Source organism: Cnephaeus nilssonii, assembly GCF_951640355.1.
Source record: "Cnephaeus nilssonii genome assembly, chromosome: 8".
Lineage (NCBI taxonomy): Eukaryota > Metazoa > Chordata > Mammalia > Chiroptera > Vespertilionidae > Cnephaeus > Cnephaeus nilssonii.
In genome coordinates this window covers 22,887,184-22,907,196 of record NC_137079.1, presented here as the reverse complement: position 1 = coordinate 22,907,196, position 20,013 = coordinate 22,887,184, and the positions used below count along the sequence as shown (strand labels likewise).

Below are 20,013 nucleotides of genomic sequence, written 5' to 3'. Positions count from 1 at the left end.
AGAGAATTGCGCCTAATGGGGAACAGACAGACAAGACACCTTTCATGTCCAGCCAAGTTTTTCCCCCTCTTTCTCTCTCTCTCCCAACATCTCATCTTCCCTTTTTGGCTTCAAAGTTGGCCCTCATTTGTGCTAGTTTCTTCGGTACAGCTGGTGAATAAGGTCACACATTGATTTTATTTTGGGGATTGGCAGCTGGGTCAAGCGTAGCTCCAAAGCTGCAGAGCAGCACAGCTCCCTAGGCTGGAGCGCACGCGGGCGGGGGGTGGGGTGGGGTGGGGGAGGCACAGCCAGCCAGTGGGAAGGAACCGTTTAGAAGGCACCCCGCACTCCAAGGGTGGCTTCTGCTCCTTTGTGATCTCAAAGCGCAGGCGCTGGAGCTTGTAAAATTTATTTTCAATACAAGAAAGGTGCCCAAAGTGCCGCCCCCCCCCCCCCCCCCCCGCCACCCAGTCCCCATCACAGGCCATTTCAGCTCATCTTTGCTGGACTTTATAGGGAAAAAAATGTTAGTTCTGAGGTCCTTTGGGACCTTGAAGTGATTACAGAGAGAAACTTAATAAGGGTCTCTACCTTGTAAATAGCTACTTAACCACAGCCAGCCATGGAGTAGGCCTGTCCATGCAATCTGGGTGGGAAAGAGGCTCTTTTCTTTACCTATGTGCCTCTGAGGGGAGAGGGCAGATTAGTAAAACATCTTGGTGGATGGTTTGGATTCTTTTGCTGTTAGTCATGAGGCTGATGTAATGGCAGGCAACTGATTTCATGGTAAAGACAGTCACAGTTCCCAGAGCAAATCATTTCCAGTTGCACTATAACGACATCCACCCTTACTTATCGCAGCCCTTCAGGAACTGGTGGGCGAGCCTTCCTCTCTCAGAGCGTTGGTGGGAAGCACAGGGCCACTATTTTTTTTTTGGAAGGGCAGAGATGTCTTGGATTTTTAAGAAAGTCCCTTTCGACCTCAGTCCTCCTTGTCCAGCCTTGGTGAACAGAATTCACTGCTGGTTTGGATCCAGGGGATGAAGGGCACAGAACTGTATCCTTGGGGCCTCGAAGCCTGTGGAATAGTTTGAGTTTGGGGGAGGAATGTTGGTGTTAGGGAAATGGGATGACAGAAGGGGAGGCTAACTCCATTCAGGCTGGGCTCAGTTCTCTCCTTTCTCATCCTCACTGCTTGTGGTTTCAAAGTTTGTTTTGCATTAAGATGTGTCAGTTCTCGACAATTACAACAGCCTAAAAACATACTTTTTTTTTTTTAATGGTAATAAGTGTCTCTTAAATTAAGCCTGTAAATCTAAGAATATGCCCCTTACCAATTGTTAAAGCCTGGGACAACAGAAGATGCCAGTGTGGTGTAATGGCCAAGCTCTGGTCCAGGAATCATCTTGAATTTATTTCTTGCCCTGTTCCCAACCTGCTCTGATTTCAGACAATTGTCCAATCCACAAACATGCTGGCAAATACCCTAAATTCCCCTACCAACTGCTGTGAGGGAAAAATGAGAGAATATATGGGATAGTGTTTTACGTGCCATGTTTTAAAAGGCGTGAAACAATTTGAGTTTTAAGAGGTTGCTTTGTTAAAAAATGTCATAGTCAGAATCCATGAGGCACTTCCTGAGCACAAAGCCTTGATGGACTATTGGGAGCCTTGGAGCATACAAACCTGAGACTGGCACCAGGCAGGTGAGGATGCAGGCCGCGGACAGCACTGCCAAGTTAAGAGACTGCGGAGCTGCATGGGTGGATCGGCCCAGAACAGCATGCTGTTGTAACTCAGTAATTTGCCGAGGACGCTGTCACTGCACGGATGAAAATCTAGTTTGCAGACCTGCTGCCCATCATGTGCACAAAAGACAAAGCATAATTTTGCTCAATTTTCTCTCTGCAAAGGTTTGGCCTGCTGTGGGTACACAGGAGAGACTTACTGTTTTCCTTTCCTTTTCCGGGTTTGATTCAGCCTCCCATGGCTCACCACTGTTGTTCTCCATCTCCAGGCACAAGCCAGAGAGCTCTTTTCGCTCAGACCATTTTACCTTTCCCAAAGGATTCCACAGCCACCATCAGGACCCTCTGCTGAGTTAGCAAAGGAGGTCATCTGAAAGAACCTGGTGGCGTGCTAGAGTCAGCCATATCACTTGGGAAAATTGTATCCCCTTTGGCCTCCATGTCCGTCTGTAAAGCAGGTATGAGAGGAAGTGTGAGTCTGTTGGAAGGTAATTTGCTGACAGTGGAGCTCCAGTGCTTGCCCAGCAGGTTAGCCAATGTCGCCATCTAGAGGCAATTTAAAAGTTTCTTGCAGCAAGAGGTAGGTAACCTCTATTTTGTAATTCTTGAAATGCCTTTTCAATTTCTTGCCCTTGAAAGTTCAGAATTCCTCTTTCATCCATGGTGTGGCTGCATCTGTGACCCATGGGAAACTCTTCTCAAAAGCCAGCTGGTATGATGCCAGGGACGGGCACAGCTGCATCCTGTCTGTTCCAATGCCCCCCTCCTATTATACTCACTACACCAGATCATAAAAAAATAAAGCTTTTAATTGCTTTGTAATGGGCACAGATGGCATAATTCAAACTCACATTTTTATTTAATAGACTCTGAAATACCACATTCTACTGCTGACTGAAACAGTGCAGGGATCATAATGGTGGAAGTTTTACAAAATTACATTCGGCAGCAGCATCCTGTTCTGAAAGTTATTTCATAAAATTAAAGATTGGGGATTGAATAAATAGGAAAAAACATCTAGGAAATAAACAACCCAGACCAAAGTCATCTCTCATGACTATCTGAAAAGTGTGCTTTCTGGTTTTTTAATATCTTGCTCTCTATCCTATCTAATAATAGAGTAACATGTAAATTATCATCACTCCGCTACGCCCACGATTGGGCGGCGGGAGGCTGGGGGGCGGGACTCGGGGTGGCCTATCCGGCCATTGAGAGGCATGGATCCGCTGCCACTGAGGGGGGCTACCCTGCTGTTGAGAGGTGCAGGGGGTGGGACTCCCGCCCCCTGCGCCTCTCAACAGCCAAGGCCAGATCCGCGGCCGCTGAGGGGGCCTACCACGGACACCCAGCTGTGCCTCTCAACGGCAGGGTAGCCAGGTGTCCGCGGCAGCCCCCCTCAGCGGCCATTGAGAGGCGCAGGGGGCGGGAGTCCCGCCCCCTGCGCCTCTCAACAGCAGGGTAGCCCCCCTCAGCTGCCGCGGACCATCAAAAGTGGGGGAGCTGGGTGCCTGTCTGCTCCAGCACCAGCGGACAGGCACCCAGCTCCACCGCGAAAAGCGAAAGCATGTAGGGGACCCTACACGTGCATGATTCAATCATGCACTGGGCCTCTAGTTAACAAATAAGAAGAGCTGCAGTTCTGGGTTATCAATATAGTAGGGGGAGGGGGAGGCCTATAAATGTGCCCAGAAAGTGCTCCTCAGGAACAGGAACCTCAAAGTCAGGCTTTGTTGATACTGTCAACCTGAACTGGCTTTGAAGGAATCTTTCATTTCTGGGGAGCTACACGATTCACTGGTCCTTGATAAGAAATCACCTTAAAGAGAATTACGGTGGATGAGAAATCATATCATTAACTTCTCATCACTGTAGGCCCCAGAGAAAAAACCTCAAAGTCCTGTCTCTTCAGGAGGATGTTAAAAAGGCTCAAGTCCCACTTCCATTACCCCTACATTTTTCAGGGTCAACACTACAGGGTGACCAATGACACCAATTCTCATCAACAACCATTGGAGTTCGGAGCATTAACTTGAGCCATTTCCTGAAGTTACCTGTACTGCTCTTCCAGAGGAGAAACAAATATTTATTGGGCAGGGTGGAAATGGGGGGTAGGGTAAGGTAGGCAAAATCACCTTGCTGTAGAACAGCGAAGATGATTCCTCAACAGGAGGTTGTATGAAGTTGGTAATCACAGGGAGTTTTCTATTAAAGGGGAGGACAAATGGGAATTCCTCTGACTCTGGCATCTGTCATTACAGGCATCAGTGACCAAATTTTAAGCTGGGAAAGGCATTCATGGGTTGACTGTGCTCCTGGGCAGGATTCAATACTGAACTCAATTCCTGGCTATTGATTTGGTATCTGTTCTGCAGAAATGTTAGGATTTCTCAAATCCAATCCAAAGCCATTACATGAAGCAAGCTTCCTATGGCAGACACAAAATACAGATGGTTTCCATCAATACACATGATCCTCAGCGTGCTCTCACCAGGTCACAAGGAGAGCATGGTTGTGCTGTAAACAGGGGAATATCAAAATGAAAATTCGGGTGAGTGCATAGTTAGTCTTCCTGGACAGGGCCCACGGGCTGCGAGCCACCGCTGGTTGTTCTGTGGCTCAATGTGCCTGTGCCACCTCCACGGGGGCCTTTAGGTCTGCTGCGGACTTGTCCAGGGCAGGTTTCTTTGAGTAATCTCGCTCTCCAAAAATGGTGCTTCCTACGCGGACATTCGTAGATCCTACTTCAATCTGTGGGAAAGAAGAGCAAATATCAAGGGCTGAGTTTAAAATAAGGAACTGCAGCCAATGCTGAAGCAGTGCCTCTCATTCTGTCCTTCGAGGGGCCTCTATGAGGAAGAACGATAATGCAGCCTAGGAGGACGACCGGCAGTGGTTCTCCTTGGGGCAACATGACCTCGGAGGGTGTTTTAGAAATGGCTTTCACAGGGCTAACAGTGAGGAGTTGTCTTGCAGCCCACACACCTTTCTAATGTTCCCTGGTCAGGTGATGAAAAAACCTCCTTATTGTTGTCTCAGCACAGGATCTAATTCCATTTTACTTATAAACACAAAGCATTTTTGTATTGTTTTAATGTATACAATTTTCCAGCAATGCAGCTACAGTCTACACAGAGGGAAGTCTATACTTTGACTTCTAGAACTTTATCAAGTTACTTACTGTTCCAGAAAATCATGTATTTGAGTTGCCAACATAGCACATCTATATCAGTATATTTTTATTGCTGTTGCATTAATGGTGAATTTACATGTAAGATTAAGCATCAGACTTACTGTCATATAGCTATGTCCAAGCATTTACATAGTGAAAAAATACCTTTTTAAAAATTAGAGTTTAATTTCTTCTTATTTTCCTTTAGATGCCACTTAGGGAATTATAACGAGTTTAAAAATTATATGTCAGGCTATAATTTCCATACCTTTCATTTATGAAAAGAAGGGGGTGGGGAATATTAGAACAGTTGAGAATCATTGCTATTGGATGCCCTCTTGCTACAATGAGGCATTTCAAAGGTTTCTCCAGCCAAACCTGATGCTTGCTGTGGCCGTTTGGACCCTCCCATCAAATGGTACCCAGAAGGACACTTACTGCATGTTGGAAGTCCATGGACATGCCCATGCTCAGCTCAACCTGGTCAGTAGGAATGTTCAGCTTTTTACACAGCTCCTCCCGGAGGGACACTAACATCTGACAGAAAGAAGTGTGACACATATTTTATTCCTGCCTCTCGAAGGATGACTGAGAGTGGCTGAATCTGTACATCTCTGACAAAGATTATTTATTTCTCATGGTTTCAAGGCCTGTCAAAATTGTCAGCAGTTACTGAAAGTTTTTTTTTTTTTTTTTAGCAAATTTTCCTTCTTTCAAGAAAACTATTAGTCACTGGAGAAGAATGAAAAAGAAGGGCTCATTTTCTTTCTTTTTTTTTTGTTAATCCTCACTCAAGGATATTTTTCCACTGATTTTCAGTGAGAGCGGAAGGGAGGGGGAGAGACAGAGAGAGAAAAGCATTGATGTGAAAGAGACACTTTCGATTGGTTGCCTCCCACATGCATCCTGATATGGGCCATGCCCTTGACCTGTAATCAAACCCATGACCCTTCAGTCCCCGTGCTGATGCTCTATCCTCTGAGCCAAACCGACCAGGGCTCATTTTCTCTAAAAAACTTTGTTTTAGGCAGGTCAAACGGAGTTGAGAAAGGAATGTGGGGTTTCGGGAACCTGTTCTATTTTCCTAATAAAAAGAGTTTGGAAGAGGGTTATAACACCTGACAGATAGTATCTGGGATATCTTTGAAGTTTACTGCAATATAATTAGCCAGCCCTGCAACAGCATTTTGCTGAGATACTTCTTTAGCACATGAGCAATCCCCCCAGTACCTGGAAGTCCGGGTTTGGTCCTTGACTAAGATCATGCCCAAAGCTTCCTATGGTCATCAGCCCCACGAATTCCAGGCTGGGGCACTTGGCATTTATGTGTTCCACCATGGCTACTGTCTCTGAAGGTAGAAGGCCATGTTTACCTTCACAAAAATAAAAATAGAATAGAAGACCCTTATACCAAAATGTTTTAAGTAGCCAGAGAAAGGATCCACTTTCATCTCTTGCTTATAATAGAGGAGGTGATCCTCAGACGAGAGGACTTCTGGAAAGAACTTGTTCTCAAGTCCAAGAGTAACATTTGAGAGCTTCATGTAGTTCCCCCTCTGGTCAGATTCTGAATTTCTCCAGGGAAGAACTATAAATTGAACTCTATTTGATCTCAATATCTGAGCTGAGAACAGCTAGGGTACAGGGAAAAGAAAACCCCCCACATTGCTTTACTTGGGACATCAAGAAGATCCTCACTGCAAAAATGCCAGATTAACCTGAGAATTATTTTTCCAAATCTGGAATTTCTATAGTTTTAGTAATTTATTAGTAAAATTGTAAAGAATTTAAAATAAAGTCTATATGATACAGTTTTGACTATATGATTTGCTAAATTTAACAGAACTTTCTAATTAACAGCTAGAGGAGGAATCTGTAACAAATGATTATTTGTTGGCAGTTATAAGGATACTAATACTGTCTTTCCCTCATTTATCAAATGGAGATGCTAAGAACATGCATTTCAAAATTTAATTAGGGAAAACTATAGCTAATTATCAAGAAATGATGTAATAGATTTGATCTGGAGTCAATTTCAGATTTAACTACATTAATAATGTAATATATAACCTAGGTGCGTATACATATGTTAAAATGTATACTTACTTATGTGCCAGACACAAGTGGTAAATCCTAAGTGCTTTTCATTTAATACAATAACTCTAATAAGCAAGTACTCTTACTATCACTATTCTAAACATGAGGCATAGGGAAGCGCAGTACCTTTTTCAAGGTCATACAAACAGAAGCTGTGAAACTAAGATTTGAACCCAGGAAGGCTGACTCCAGGGCCTATTTGGAAAACAGATGCATATACTGAACTCCTTCAGGCTAAGATTTGGTTAATACTCATGCTCTGATGGTTGAAAGCATATGACTGATCTGTAAACAAATTGCTAACAAGTAAAATGTGTACAGGGTTCTATGCCAACAGCTTTACCTTATTAGCACATTCAATCCTCACAACACCCTCTGAGGTAGGTACTATTATGATTTCACTGCCTGACAAGGAAACTGAGGTCAGAGGGGTTAAGTAACTTATGCAAGATTACGAAGCTGGAAAGTGGTGGAACTCAAACCCAAGGTTTGTCTAATTTCAAAGCCCATGCTCTGTTCACTGTGCAACACTGTTAACCCAAGCCTGGAAAGACATTCACTGCCTGGTGCTCACAGTGATTTTCCTTCTATTTTCTCCTAATGTATCACTAAGTAGTTTATTTTTTAGGACCCAGGAAGAGTAACTTCTCATGTAACTTTGCAATCTCTTTCAGGAGTGATGGTGACTTCTGGGAATTTTCAGGAGATCAAAGTCACAATCTCCTTGATTCTCCCTGTTTGTCTCCTCCAAAATTCAGACATAACAAATCATAATGTATTAAAGAATACCATGTGGACTGGCTATCCTGCCATCTAGATCCTACATAACACAGCTTACTTAAGCCCTGTGATAACCTTAGCTATCAGATAAATTAGGCCTGCCATTCTTCCTGGGCGTCAACCATCCTAAGGGAAGAAAAATCTACAATACAGGTCTGGTCACTTACTCTCTTCTCCACTGGTGTTAATTTGGACCATAACCTTTAACCTTTCAGGAGAACCTTTTTTCTGCCATGAACTGTTCACTTTGTCTGCCAACTTCACAGAATCCACTGTTTCCAGCATGAAGAGATTGGGGACAGCTGTAATGAGAAATAGGCAAGGCAATTCTTCACATACTCTACTGGAGCAAACAACATACAACACATCTTTGGTCGATGGAAAAATAATTTCCTAGGAAAAGAAAAAGACTGTTAAGTCCCAGTTCTGCTAATAAAACTTATATGAAAGTTTTACTAGATATAAGTTTAAATATTAACTATTGCTGTCTAATCAGCAAAAACAAATAAGGAGAAGGAAATCCTGACATAACATCATCATGCAGCATATGTATTCATATGCTCCAAGAAGCAGATAATTGCAGAGATTCCTAATAGCAGGCTTGGTCTGATTCAATCTCAGTTCAAACTGGAGAGAAACAGGTCAAGGACAATAAAAAAAGAATAAAAAGTAGAAGCCAAAGTATTTCTCTGGCATGATATCACCATGTTCTTAAGCTTTCTGGGTTGCTGGTGCTAGAAACGATACCATCAAGTCAGTGAAAAGACAACTCATGGAACAGGAAAAAATGTTTGCATATCATTTATTTGATAAGGGTCTGATATCTAGAGTATATAAAGAACTTCAAAAGAAAATAACCCAGTTAAAAAATGAACAAAAGGCCTGGCCGGTGTGGCTCAGTGGTTGAGCATCGACCTAGGGACCAGGAGGTCATAGTTCGATCCCTGGTCAGGGCACATGCCCGGGTTTCGGGCTCGATCCCCAGTGTGGGGTGATTATTCTCTCTTATCATTGATATTTCTATCTTTCCCTCCCTCTTCCTTCCTCTCTGAAATCATAAAAATATATTTTTTAAAAAATGAACAAAGGATTTGAAAAGACATTTCTCCAAAGAAGATACACAAATGGCCAATAAGCACATGGAAAAATGTTCAACTTCATTAGTCACTAGGGAAATGTAAATAAAAACCACCCTGAGATACCATTTCACATATTTTTGACTCCATTTTAACACCTTTGCTGAGTTATAACTATAACTCTTATTGTATTATTTTATTGACTACTTTTTAAAAATTTATTAAGGTATTACATATGTGTCCTTATCCCCCCATTGCCTCCCACCCCCTTATTGACTGCTTTTGAGTTTCACTTATCACAGTCTACCTTTAAGTAATATACCACTTCACGTAAAGTTTAAGAAACTTATAATAGTGTACTTTTGTTTCTTCCTTTCCATTTTCATGCTATTGTTGTCATGTATGTTGATTTTACATGTTATAAACCCCACAATACATAATTATTTTTGCTTTTTTAACATATTATAATAAACTATTAGAGAAAAATAAAATCCATCTTTGTAAAGTTTGATAAAATTGATAAATCTCTAGCCAGACAGACTAGGAAAAAAAAGAGAGGAGACAGAAATTACTAATACCAGGAATGAAAGAGTTGACATCACTATAGACTCTACAGATATTAAAAGGATAACAAAAGGAATTACAAACACCCTATGCCCATAAATTCATTAATTTAATGAAAGGGACAAATTCCTTGAAAGACACAAGTACCAATGCTCATCCAAGAAGAAACAGATTATGTGAATAGCCCTGATTCTATTAGTGAAATTGAAACTATAGTTAAAAACCTTCCCACAAAGTAAACTCAAGGTTTGACTGGTAAATTCTACCAATGGTTAAAAAAGAGTTAATACTAATTCCATACAAACTCTTCCAAAAGACTTAAGGAGGAAATATTTCCCAATTCATTCTGTGAGGCCAGCATTACCCTTGATATGAAACCCAAATAAAGACATTTCAAGAAAAGAAAACTAGAGATGAATGTCCCTTGTGAATATAGATGCAAAAATTCTAAGCAATAGCTAACAAATAAAATGCAACATTATTTTAAAAGGATAATACTTCATGACCAAGTAAAATTTATCCCAAGGAATGTAGGATTGATTTAACATTTGAAAATCAATTTCAACATGTTAACTAAAAAAGAAAAACCATATGCTCATATAAAGAGTTTATCTTACCCATCAATTTGTTGACATTTTGTTTTTGCAGGTGGCCAATGAAGTGCCATTTAATCTCAGGACATGAAGACAGAATCTGAAGAGAAAAAGGTAAAGAAGTTTGATGTGGATTTTACGGAGGCCTAGTTGGCTCAAATATTTTGCACACTCCATTCTGACCTTTCATGTCTATGCAATAATGCACTACCACCACCTTCAGCAAGGCTCCTAAGGATACTTAGAAAAACATTTAAGACTTCTGTTCTTTTTCTCTTCCTTGTTCCTATCAACTCCCTCCATCTTTCAGATATTGCCCATTAAGAATGAACTGATTAAAGCTTTCAAATCTCAAAAGGATGCAAAATTACAGCAAGCTCCTAAAAACCACCATTTTCAAAAACTTGCAAAGGAGAAAACTACAGTCTTTTAATACAGAAGGAAAATCTGAGAAATATTTGGGGCTCAAGGTGACTGTGGACATTTCTACCGCCAACCCAACCTCCTGCTCTAAAACTCAAAACACCAACATGGGTCTATTTTTCAACTGAAATGCCTAGATTTAGATACAAACTCAAGAATTCAGATAGCTACTTACTTTTGGATTTGATGCTTTTTCTAGCAGTTCCTGAACCTACAGGGTAGAAAAAGACACGTCAGAAGTGTGGCAAACATGACTTCCGAAGGCAGTTTGGAAAAGGGCTCTTACATAGTTCTCTCCGAAAGTGCGCTGGCCGTGACTGTAGGCCTCAATCACCACATCTGCAGGTTTGGTTTTGCTGACGGCTACTAGCCGGGGCTCGATGGCTGGGAGGTCCTGCCAAGAGGGAAAGAGCTAGATAAGTGAATATCTGAGAATATTATCCTGATAAGTCCTGTAAGATAGATCCTGTAAAACAGATCAGCATAGATCTTAACTTGTTTTTGGTAAGCTCCATTTTTCCAGTACTGCAGGGAGATCAGTTCCAAATAATGTTGTTCAAATGTCTTTCAAATGCATTGCATCTAAATCTGTTAGCTACTTTAATATTAGCAAAAGACATTTCTTAGGAGAGCTGGGCAGGTAAGTAAAAGTAGTACATTTCCTTAAAATGCAGTCTTTGACCAACTGTTTCAGCATTACCTGGATCCCACTCCAGACCTACTGAATTTGAATCTCTGGGGCTGGAGTTTGAGAATCCCCTTTTTAAACAAACTCTCCAGATGATTCTCTTTCACTCCAAGGTTGGAGGTTTAAGAATCACTTAATTGCCCTGGCTGGTATGGCTCAGTGGGTTGAGAGGTCCCTGGTTTGATTCCAGTCTGGGTTGCTGGGCTTGACCCCCAGTAGGAGGCATGCAGGAGATGTTTCTCTCTCTCTCCCTCTCTCTAAAAATATATATTAAAAAAAAGTTTTAATAAAGAAAAAAAAATCTGCATGTTGGAAGTCCATGGACATGCCCAGTAGTGGAAGGCACCACTCTCTGACTAGAAAGAAGGCCACTTCTGGTTTCTGAAACCCCCATATTAACAGTTTTGGAAACTCATTCTGTTCATGGTATAATTATTAACATTGATCCTATTCACTTTGAAAAGTGGCCTGCTTAGAATAACTATATAATCTATTGTTCAATCTAATCAAGGACCAGTGGCAGACCCGAGGCAGGGATGCACAAAAACTCTGGACTCAGGATTAGACCTATCCGACCCCCTTCTCATGGTCGTTACATAAAGAGCCAGGCTTCCCCAAATTCTAGTGCAACAAAATCCACAGAGAAGCGGTAAGAGAAGAGATTCACCTCTCCTTACATAGCTCAGTTTTCAGGTACCCCATCACCCTTTTGCGATTTTTACAGAATCACAGTATTCTCAAAGGGCCTGAGAAGTCAGGTCAATTACAAAGAGTTTCTTCTTCCTTCTGAGGGTGTATTAACCTTTTATAACATCATGTCACAACTCCCAGGATTATGTTGACGAACTGAGGGTTTCCAAACAGAAAGGTGAAAACAGGCAGCAAGTCTGCCTGAGAGCTATGCCGGGAAAACCTCCAAATGTGATGTTTGTTAGGGAAATCCCTAGTTTATTTTGGAGAATCGCTGAGAATCACAGAACATTAACTCCAGGAGTGAGCTCAGAGCTATCAGAGTTCATTCCCTTGTCTGTGCAGATGAGGAAACTCGGGACCAGAGTAGCTAAGTGACTTGTTGAAGGTACTAACTAGTGGCCAAGGAACGGCTATACTAATACAGGTCTTCTGTCTCTAGGCCAGCATTCGTTTTTCAATTTTATTTTTAAATTATGGTCTACTTTCAATATTATTTTGTATTGGTTTAAGGTGTACAGCATAGTGATTAGGCAATCATATACTTTACAAAGTGTTCCCCTTGATATTTCCAGTCCCCACCTGGTACCATACATTGTTACTGAGATATTGTTGACTATTTTCCCTATGCTGTACTTTTTACATTCCTGTGACTATTTTGTCACTACCAGTTTGTACTTCTTAATCCCTTCACCTCTTTCCCCCACTCCCCCAACAGCCCTCCCCTCTGGCAACCACCAATCCACTCTGTGTCTATGAGTTCCAGGCCAGCATTCTGAGTTATTTTAAAAAATATATTTTTTATTGATTTTAGAGAGGAAGGAAGAGAGAGAAACATCAATGATGAGAGAGTCATTGATCTGCTGCCTCCTGCACGTCCCCCATTAGGGATCGAGCCTGCAACCCAGGCATGCGCCCTTGACCAGAATCGAACCCGGGACTCTTCGATCCGCAGGCCAACAGCTCTATCCACTGAGCCAAACCAGCCAGGGCAGCATTCTGAGTTCTGACACCATAAATACTGAGGAGAAACCTTTGACCTCTCTGTTGAGGTGTGTCTCACTCCACACCATCCGAGGGGGGGGGGGCAGATATTGACTGACCCTTAGTCTAATGAAATTCCAAGAGAAGACAAAAAAATATATATGGAAAAAAAAGTCCCCCCTTAAGGGGATCAGATGCCAGCTCCCTCCCGCCGCAAACGCGCAAGTGCAGCTCGGTCGGGCCAAGCAATCCACCCGCTCCAGGAGGAGCTGACATTTACTGAGCATCTACTAGCCGTTAGGCGCTGCCACACACGTGATCTCCGGCGGATCGGGCCTCCTCAGGGTGCTCTTGTAGGAGACGTCTTTTCCAGCAGCTGCTGGGGGCACAGGCCCGACCCTTCTCCCGTCCGCTAAGGTTGCAGATTCCCACACGAAGCGGGATGGGCAAAAGCCGCGATGCCTGGGGATCGGTCCTTTTCCCGGGATGGCGGATACCTTCTGTTGCAAGCAAGCCAAGCTCCAGGAAACCCGCCAGTCTCATCTCGAGGCCACCGAGGGAGCCAGCCCTTCGCTCGCTTTTTGGGGCTCTACCACCCGTGCCGCGGCCCAGGCGGCGGACGGGCCCCGCCCCTCCGGGAGAGCCCTCTGCGTCACCGTGACGACCTGTTCCCACGCAGGTGTCCCCCTCCTCACCGCGGCCGCCCCCCGCCCCCACGCGGTTCCCTTCCTCACCCGCGGCCGCCGCGCCACCGCCTGCTGCACGCGCTCCTTCACGGTCCGCAGAGCAAATGCGACTCCCAGCTCCGCCGACATGCTGCCAGCTCTCCACATCCCCAGGGACGGACGTCGAGACACGGACCCCGGCACCCCGGGGCTGAGGCCACCTTCCGGTCCAGCCCAGCTTACGTCTCTGTACGGGCCAATCAGCGCTCACGTCCGAATCGTCTCACCCAATGGACACTGGGCGCCGCGGGGGCGGGGCGGGGGCGGTGTAGCCGAGGCCCCGCCCCTCGGTGACGGCCATCTTGCGGGGGTCGCAGTGGGCTCGGTGGGCGCTGGGCACCTGGTCTTCCTGGCGTCGCGCCGGTGCCGCTGGAGAACCTTCAGAGACGTGTCGCCTGGTCCGCTGCTGCCCCTGCCCGAGCAGGACCTTCTTGAAGCAAAACACGCGGCCTGGTCCGCTTTCAAAATGCCTCTCGTTTTCCAGTCCCTGCCATTGGAAGAGCTGTGAACCGGGAGTTCTGGGCGCTGGGACCAGCATCAGAAGCAGCTAAGGCGGGGGACATCGCTTTTATATCTCAGATAGTCTTGTGAGGAACCGCTAAGAGATGTAAAAGACGCGGCATGCTTCAGTGTATGGTTTGTTTCCTCTTGTCATCCTTTAGACGAGTGCTGTCCGAGAAATATGGGAGCCACATAGGACATTTAAACATTTCGACTAGGCACCTACAAAGTAAAAGCTTAGTAATACATTGTATTTAACCCAAGATAGCCCAAATAAGGTTTCCACCTGTAACCAATGGAGAAACTTAAAATGAGATATTTTAATTTCTTTTTATCGTATTTAGTTTCCAAAATCCGGTGTAGTTTTGACCTACAGCATGCCTCAGTGGGGGCTGTCCTATTTCAAGGGGTCAGGAGCCACCTGTCGCCAGTGCTACCTGGTCAGAGCTCCTCTGTGTGCAGCTCAGGCAACGTGATGATCATAAACGGGATGAGGAGCTAGACCACACAGGGACTAAACTAACAAGGTAAGATACTAAACTTGTCAGATGGTGAACTAGTAGGAGCTGTGGGCAAGTAGAGATCACTTTTGTTAAGGAAAGCACTTTTGGCTGTACTGTTGGTTCTCAAACAGTAATTCAACTTAAAGAAGTGGGATGATTCCCTAATCGGTTTGGCTCAGTGGATAGAGCTTCGGCCTGCGGACTCAAGGGTCCCAGGTTCCATTCCGGTTAAGGGCATGTGCCTTGCTTGGGGGCACATCCCCAGTAGGGAGTGTGCAGGAGGCAGCTGATCGATGTTTCTCTCTCATTGATGCTTCTAACTCTTTATCCCTCTCCCTTCCTCTCTGTAAAAAATCAATAAAATATATTTTAAAAAAAATAAGTGGGATGATGTTATGTTGGAGAAAGGGCTTAAGTTTGTTCTGTAGGTTGCCTTGAGGTGACTGGAAAAGTAAGGGCAATTATTCTTACTTTCTTCACTCATCCTCTTCCCAGACCTCAGGGACTGAAATGGAATTTCACATGTTTTTCTCCCTGAAAATCACTTTGGGTCCTTGCCATCAAGGACTTATTTGGGGGAAGTCTTCATTTACCGGGCTCACAAAACTAGGGTTGTCAAAGACATTAGGAGACATTGTTTTCAAATGTTTCTGGACTTAATTTCTATTCCTGCCAAAGTGTTAAAAATTTAAAAATGACAAGAATAGCCCTTCATGGTGTGAATATAATAGATGTTTGCTATAGATACAGAATTGAAGGGTGCTAGCCAGCCATCAGTGGTGGGAGGAACAAGGGGATTACAGTGATGGGAATCATAGTGAAGGGATGTGTAGAGCAAGGATTGGGTGAACATGAAACGCTTAAAGTGATATGCTGTTTGGAAAATATTGAAAAATAACACAGGTCAGGTCAAGTCTCTTCTTTGAATTACAAGGTCAACTCCCTACCCTAGCCATCATGGCATACATGTGTGTAGCTCCCAAAAAGGCATTAGGAGAGGGATTTAAATTTTCAAGCCAATAAGGTAGTGGTGGCAAGATTGGATAGAGGTGGCATAGGAGTGGCACAAGTTGAACCTTGGTTTTGCCACTGAACTGTGATCTTGGATAAGTTACTGAAATTCTCAGTTTTTCATTCATAAAATAGAGTCAATATTCCCTTCAGAGTTTCAGTAAGAATCAATCAAGAGAACATGTTACAGCCCTGGCTGATGTGGCTCGGTTGGGCGTCATCCTGTGCACCAAAAGGTTGCTGGTTCGATTCTTGGTCAAGGCAAATGTCTGGGTTGTGGGCTTGATCCTTGGTGGGGGCTGTGCAGGAGGCAGCTGATCAATGTCTCTCTCTCTCTCTCTCTCTCTCTCTTCCCTCCCTCCCTCCCTTCCTTTTTCTCTCAAAATACATTTAAAAAAATCTTTAAAAAAAAGATGTTACACACTTAGAAGACTGCTCCCCCCAAATCAGGTGCAAATGTTCAATGAGTGTGAGTCTGCCCACCCCCATTTATCCATTCAGTCAATATTTATTGAGTCATTTCTCTGTAAAAGGTACCTTGGGGGAGACCAAGATGAGTAAGACTGGCTTTACTATGGATTCGTTTCTAATATGCTTTTTATCTTTAACATTCTATGACCTTATGAAAATGGAAGTAAGGACAAAAAGATCATGGTGACTTCAGTTCATTATCACTTCACATTTTCCAATTTCTTTACTCCTTTTTTTAAAAAAAACTTTTATTCATTTACTGATTTTTGAGAGGGAGGGATGGAAGGAGAGAGAGAGAAAGGAATATTGAGAGAGATTTGTTGTTCCACTTATTTATGCATTCATTGGTTGCTTCTTGTATGTGCCCTGACTGAAGATAGAACCCAAAACCTTGGGGTATTGGGTAACAATTTCTTTGTTAGCTGTGCTTTTGAATCAACTTTATTCCACCTTTTTCTTTTTATTATTTTACTTTCTTCTCTTCCTCTTCCTGGAATGTCAACCATCTAGTTTAACATTTTATCCTTCCCTACTACCTAATCTTTGAAAAATGCAGGTCTAAAATCACTTTATTACTATTTAACTGTCTTTAAATTTCTTCAATAGTTTGCAAGGACAAAGGGGAAAAAAAGAAAGATTAAAAAGGCAAATACCCAGAGGAGTAGATTTCATAGACAATCTAAAACCTAGTATACTTATTCACCATTAATGCCATCAAGCTTTTAAAACATTTACCCCTGTAGTGTAAGGCCATGAATTATGAGAAAAACCTTTTTGGATTTTAAAATTGTTTCCTTCTGAGCTTACTGTCTTTTGGGGGAATAAAAAAAAATAAAATAGAAAATTACCGTTGCCTGGTTACTTGGCTCTGAAGAAAAATGGAGAAATAATGCTCCTGTTCCAGTTGAAATGAATTCAGGTAGAGTAGCCATGACAGCAACCCCTCAGCAAACACGCTGCCACATCTGGCTTTTGGAATGCCAATAGAGATTCTCGAACCCTAGACTTGGGGAGGACCTCTAGAGATCATTGATCTTTCATATAGATAGAATGACATTTAAACCATGGAATCCCCCCGATTTCTGAAGACCATCAGAGAAAAAAAAAATTATCCATGCTTATCCCTGGATTTATTTTCTATTTGCAGAAAGCTACTATGTCCCATTTCAAATTTTAGCCAGTCTTAAGTAAAATCTTAAAAACCACTGTATTCTGCAAGCTAATTTCCTTCTCTGGTCCCTGAAGAGTCAGAGAATACCTAGCCAACCATTATGCAACTTTCATAAACATAAGGTTGCTAGATTTCCCTTCTGCTTCTCTTGTGGTCAACCCCTGAGCTTTATCTTTTAACTCCATTTTTCTTTTGGTTTTAACATTTTGTTTTCTCTCGAGCCTTTTCAAATCTTTTTTCTAATTAGAGCCTGGAACTAGCAATTCTCTCAATAGGGCCAGACCAGATTGTTTCCTACATGTTACATATGTAGAAGTATGTATTCTCAATACTGTGTTTGCTGCATTGCAGTGGTTTCCTTCCTCGATGTGCTGTCCTGTTTGTAATCTTATTTTGTTATCACATATGATTTTCCATTTAGTGGTACCTACTTAATACTTTCAGCCTGTTTTTTCCAGATGACTGAAAATAAGTATTTTTGAACAGATATACACACTAGACACAGTGCTAACTAACCCCTTTAAGTTCATTATTTCATTTAATTAATTCAACCCATTTTATAGATGAAGAAACAGGCCCAGACAGGTTAAGGAATTTATTCAAAACCTTATTTATTCCTCAGAAGCGATAGAGTTGGGATTTGAGTCTTGGCAGTCTAATTCCAGTATCTAAATTCTTAACTTACCCCTTCTATTGTAAGTTCATATTACATGTATAATAGGCTCTCAAACCAATAAAGTTTGGGAGCATCATTAAAAAACCTGAGAAAGCCTGGGCTGGAGTTGCCAGATTTAACAAATAAAAAGACAGCTACTTAGTTAAATGTGAATTTTATGTAAACAATGGATAACTTTTTAGTATGTCTCAGGCATTATTTTGGAGATACTTATGCTAAAAATTATTCATTATTCATATGAAATTCATGTTTAACTGGGCATTCTGTATTTGGCAACCCTAGGCTGAACATCTTTTGAGAGTAGAGAATGGGACTTTTTCACTGAATTGATATTACTATGAATTATGGGGCAACTAAAAGTATCTCTGCTCTTTGGAGCAGAATTGCAGTGGTATATGGATTTTTTAAAATTATAAATCTCTATAGTACCTAACAAGAATTATGCAATGTTCACAAATTAGTTGTTTGTTGTTTCTACATTGATAATGGGTATATATATTCAATATGAATATATTTTTAGGATAATCTTGTACTCAACTCACTAGGCAGGGATATTTTATTTCTTTATATTATCTAGCCTAATATTAGCTATTGCTAAATTTCACTTTAATAAAAAAGTAAATACAAATACTCATTTTATTTAGCAAGACTAAAAATAAAACTAAGATATAAGTTCACATCTTTGGTATTGTCCAAAACAGTTCCTCTAGCTGTCAACCCAAGGCAATTAATCCAGCATATCATTCATTTATAGAGGAATTACTATAACAAGAATCATTTTTCAGTTACAAAGGGAGTCATTAAACCCTCAGGACTCTTTGAAACTAGATTTAGTTTGATTATTTAATCACCTGCTTACATAAAAGGAGAAATGAAAGGAGTGGAGATCCTTACCCTGGCTGGTGTGGTGCAATTAGTTGGAGTGTCATCCGGTACACCAAAAGGTGGTGGGTTAGATTCACAGTCAGGGCACATACCCAGGTTGCAGGTTCCACCCCAGGTTGGGGTGTGTGCAGGAGGCAGCTGATCAGTTTCTCTTTCACATTGATGTTTTCTCGCTCTCTCTCAAAATCAATAATAAAAAGGAATGGAAATACTAACACAAAATGATTGGCTATTACTGCTTTTATAAGAAAACTAGAGGCCTGCTGCATGAAATTTGTGCATGGGAAGGGGGCTGTCTCTCAGCCTGGCCTGTACCCGCTCCAATCCAGGACCCCTTGGGGGATGTCCAACTGCCGGTTTAGGCCCGAACCCGCAGGGATCGGGCCTAAACCGGCAGTTGGGACATTCCTCTTGAAATCTGGGACCATGTCTCCTAACCACTCTGCTTGCCTGCCTGATGGCCCCTAACCCCTCTCTGCCTGCCTGATGGCTCCTAACCTCTCTGCCTGCCTGCCTGACCGCCCCTAACCACTTGCCTGCCTACCTGATCACCCCTAACCACTCTGCATGCCTACCTGATTGCCCCTAACCATTGCTTGGGGGTGGGGCCAGCCCAGCAAGGGGCCTACCCGATTGCCCCTAACTCCTGGCCTGCATACCTGATTGCCCCTAACCACTGGTCTGCCTACCTGATCACTCCTAACCACTTGCCTGCCTACCTGATCACCCCTAACCACTCTGTATGTCTGCCTGATCGCCCCTAACCACTTGCCGGCCTACCTGATCACCCCTAACTGCTGGTCTGCCTACCTGATCACCCCTAACCACTCTGTCTGCCTTGCCTGATCGCCTCTAACTGCTTGCTGGGGGGCAGGGCTAGCCCGGTGAGGGGCCATGGTGGTTCTGGTCTAATGATCGCTATGGTTGTGACACCGTTACTGTCTCTGGCCTTTTATTATAAAGGACAATAAAAACAGTGGCTAGACCCCTACTGAATGGAACTAAAGGAATAGTGGTTAAGTTCATAGACTCAGAATAGCTGCTACTCAAGATACAGATGGTCCCCTACTTATGATTTTTTTTTACTTGATGATGGTGCCAAAGTGATACACATAATAAACTTCATGAGATATTCAATACTTTTATAAAATAGGTTTTGTGTTAGATGATTTTGCCCAACTGTAGGCTGTAAATGTTCTGAGCACATTTAAGATAGGCTATGCTAAGCTATAATGATCAGTAGGTTAGGTGTATAAATATATTTTCAACTAAATGA

General features: G+C 42.7%; 1 protein-coding gene across 1 annotated transcript; it reads right to left on the bottom strand.

The window, feature by feature from the left end:
- Window positions 1–3,249: 3,249 nt before the first annotated feature.
- Window positions 3,250–13,677, bottom strand: PLPBP (pyridoxal phosphate binding protein). The gene is made up of 8 exons (XM_079779497.1): window positions 13,529–13,677; window positions 10,719–10,826; window positions 10,608–10,643; window positions 10,034–10,109; window positions 7,944–8,078; window positions 6,130–6,272; window positions 5,338–5,436; window positions 3,250–4,478 (listed from the first exon to the last, which is right to left on the bottom strand). Exons 1-8 carry the CDS (start codon window positions 13,625–13,627, stop codon window positions 4,347–4,349), a joined length of 828 nt encoding a protein of 275 aa, XP_079635623.1. The 5' UTR covers window positions 13,628–13,677; the 3' UTR covers window positions 3,250–4,346.
- Window positions 13,678–20,013: the final 6,336 nt, after the last annotated feature.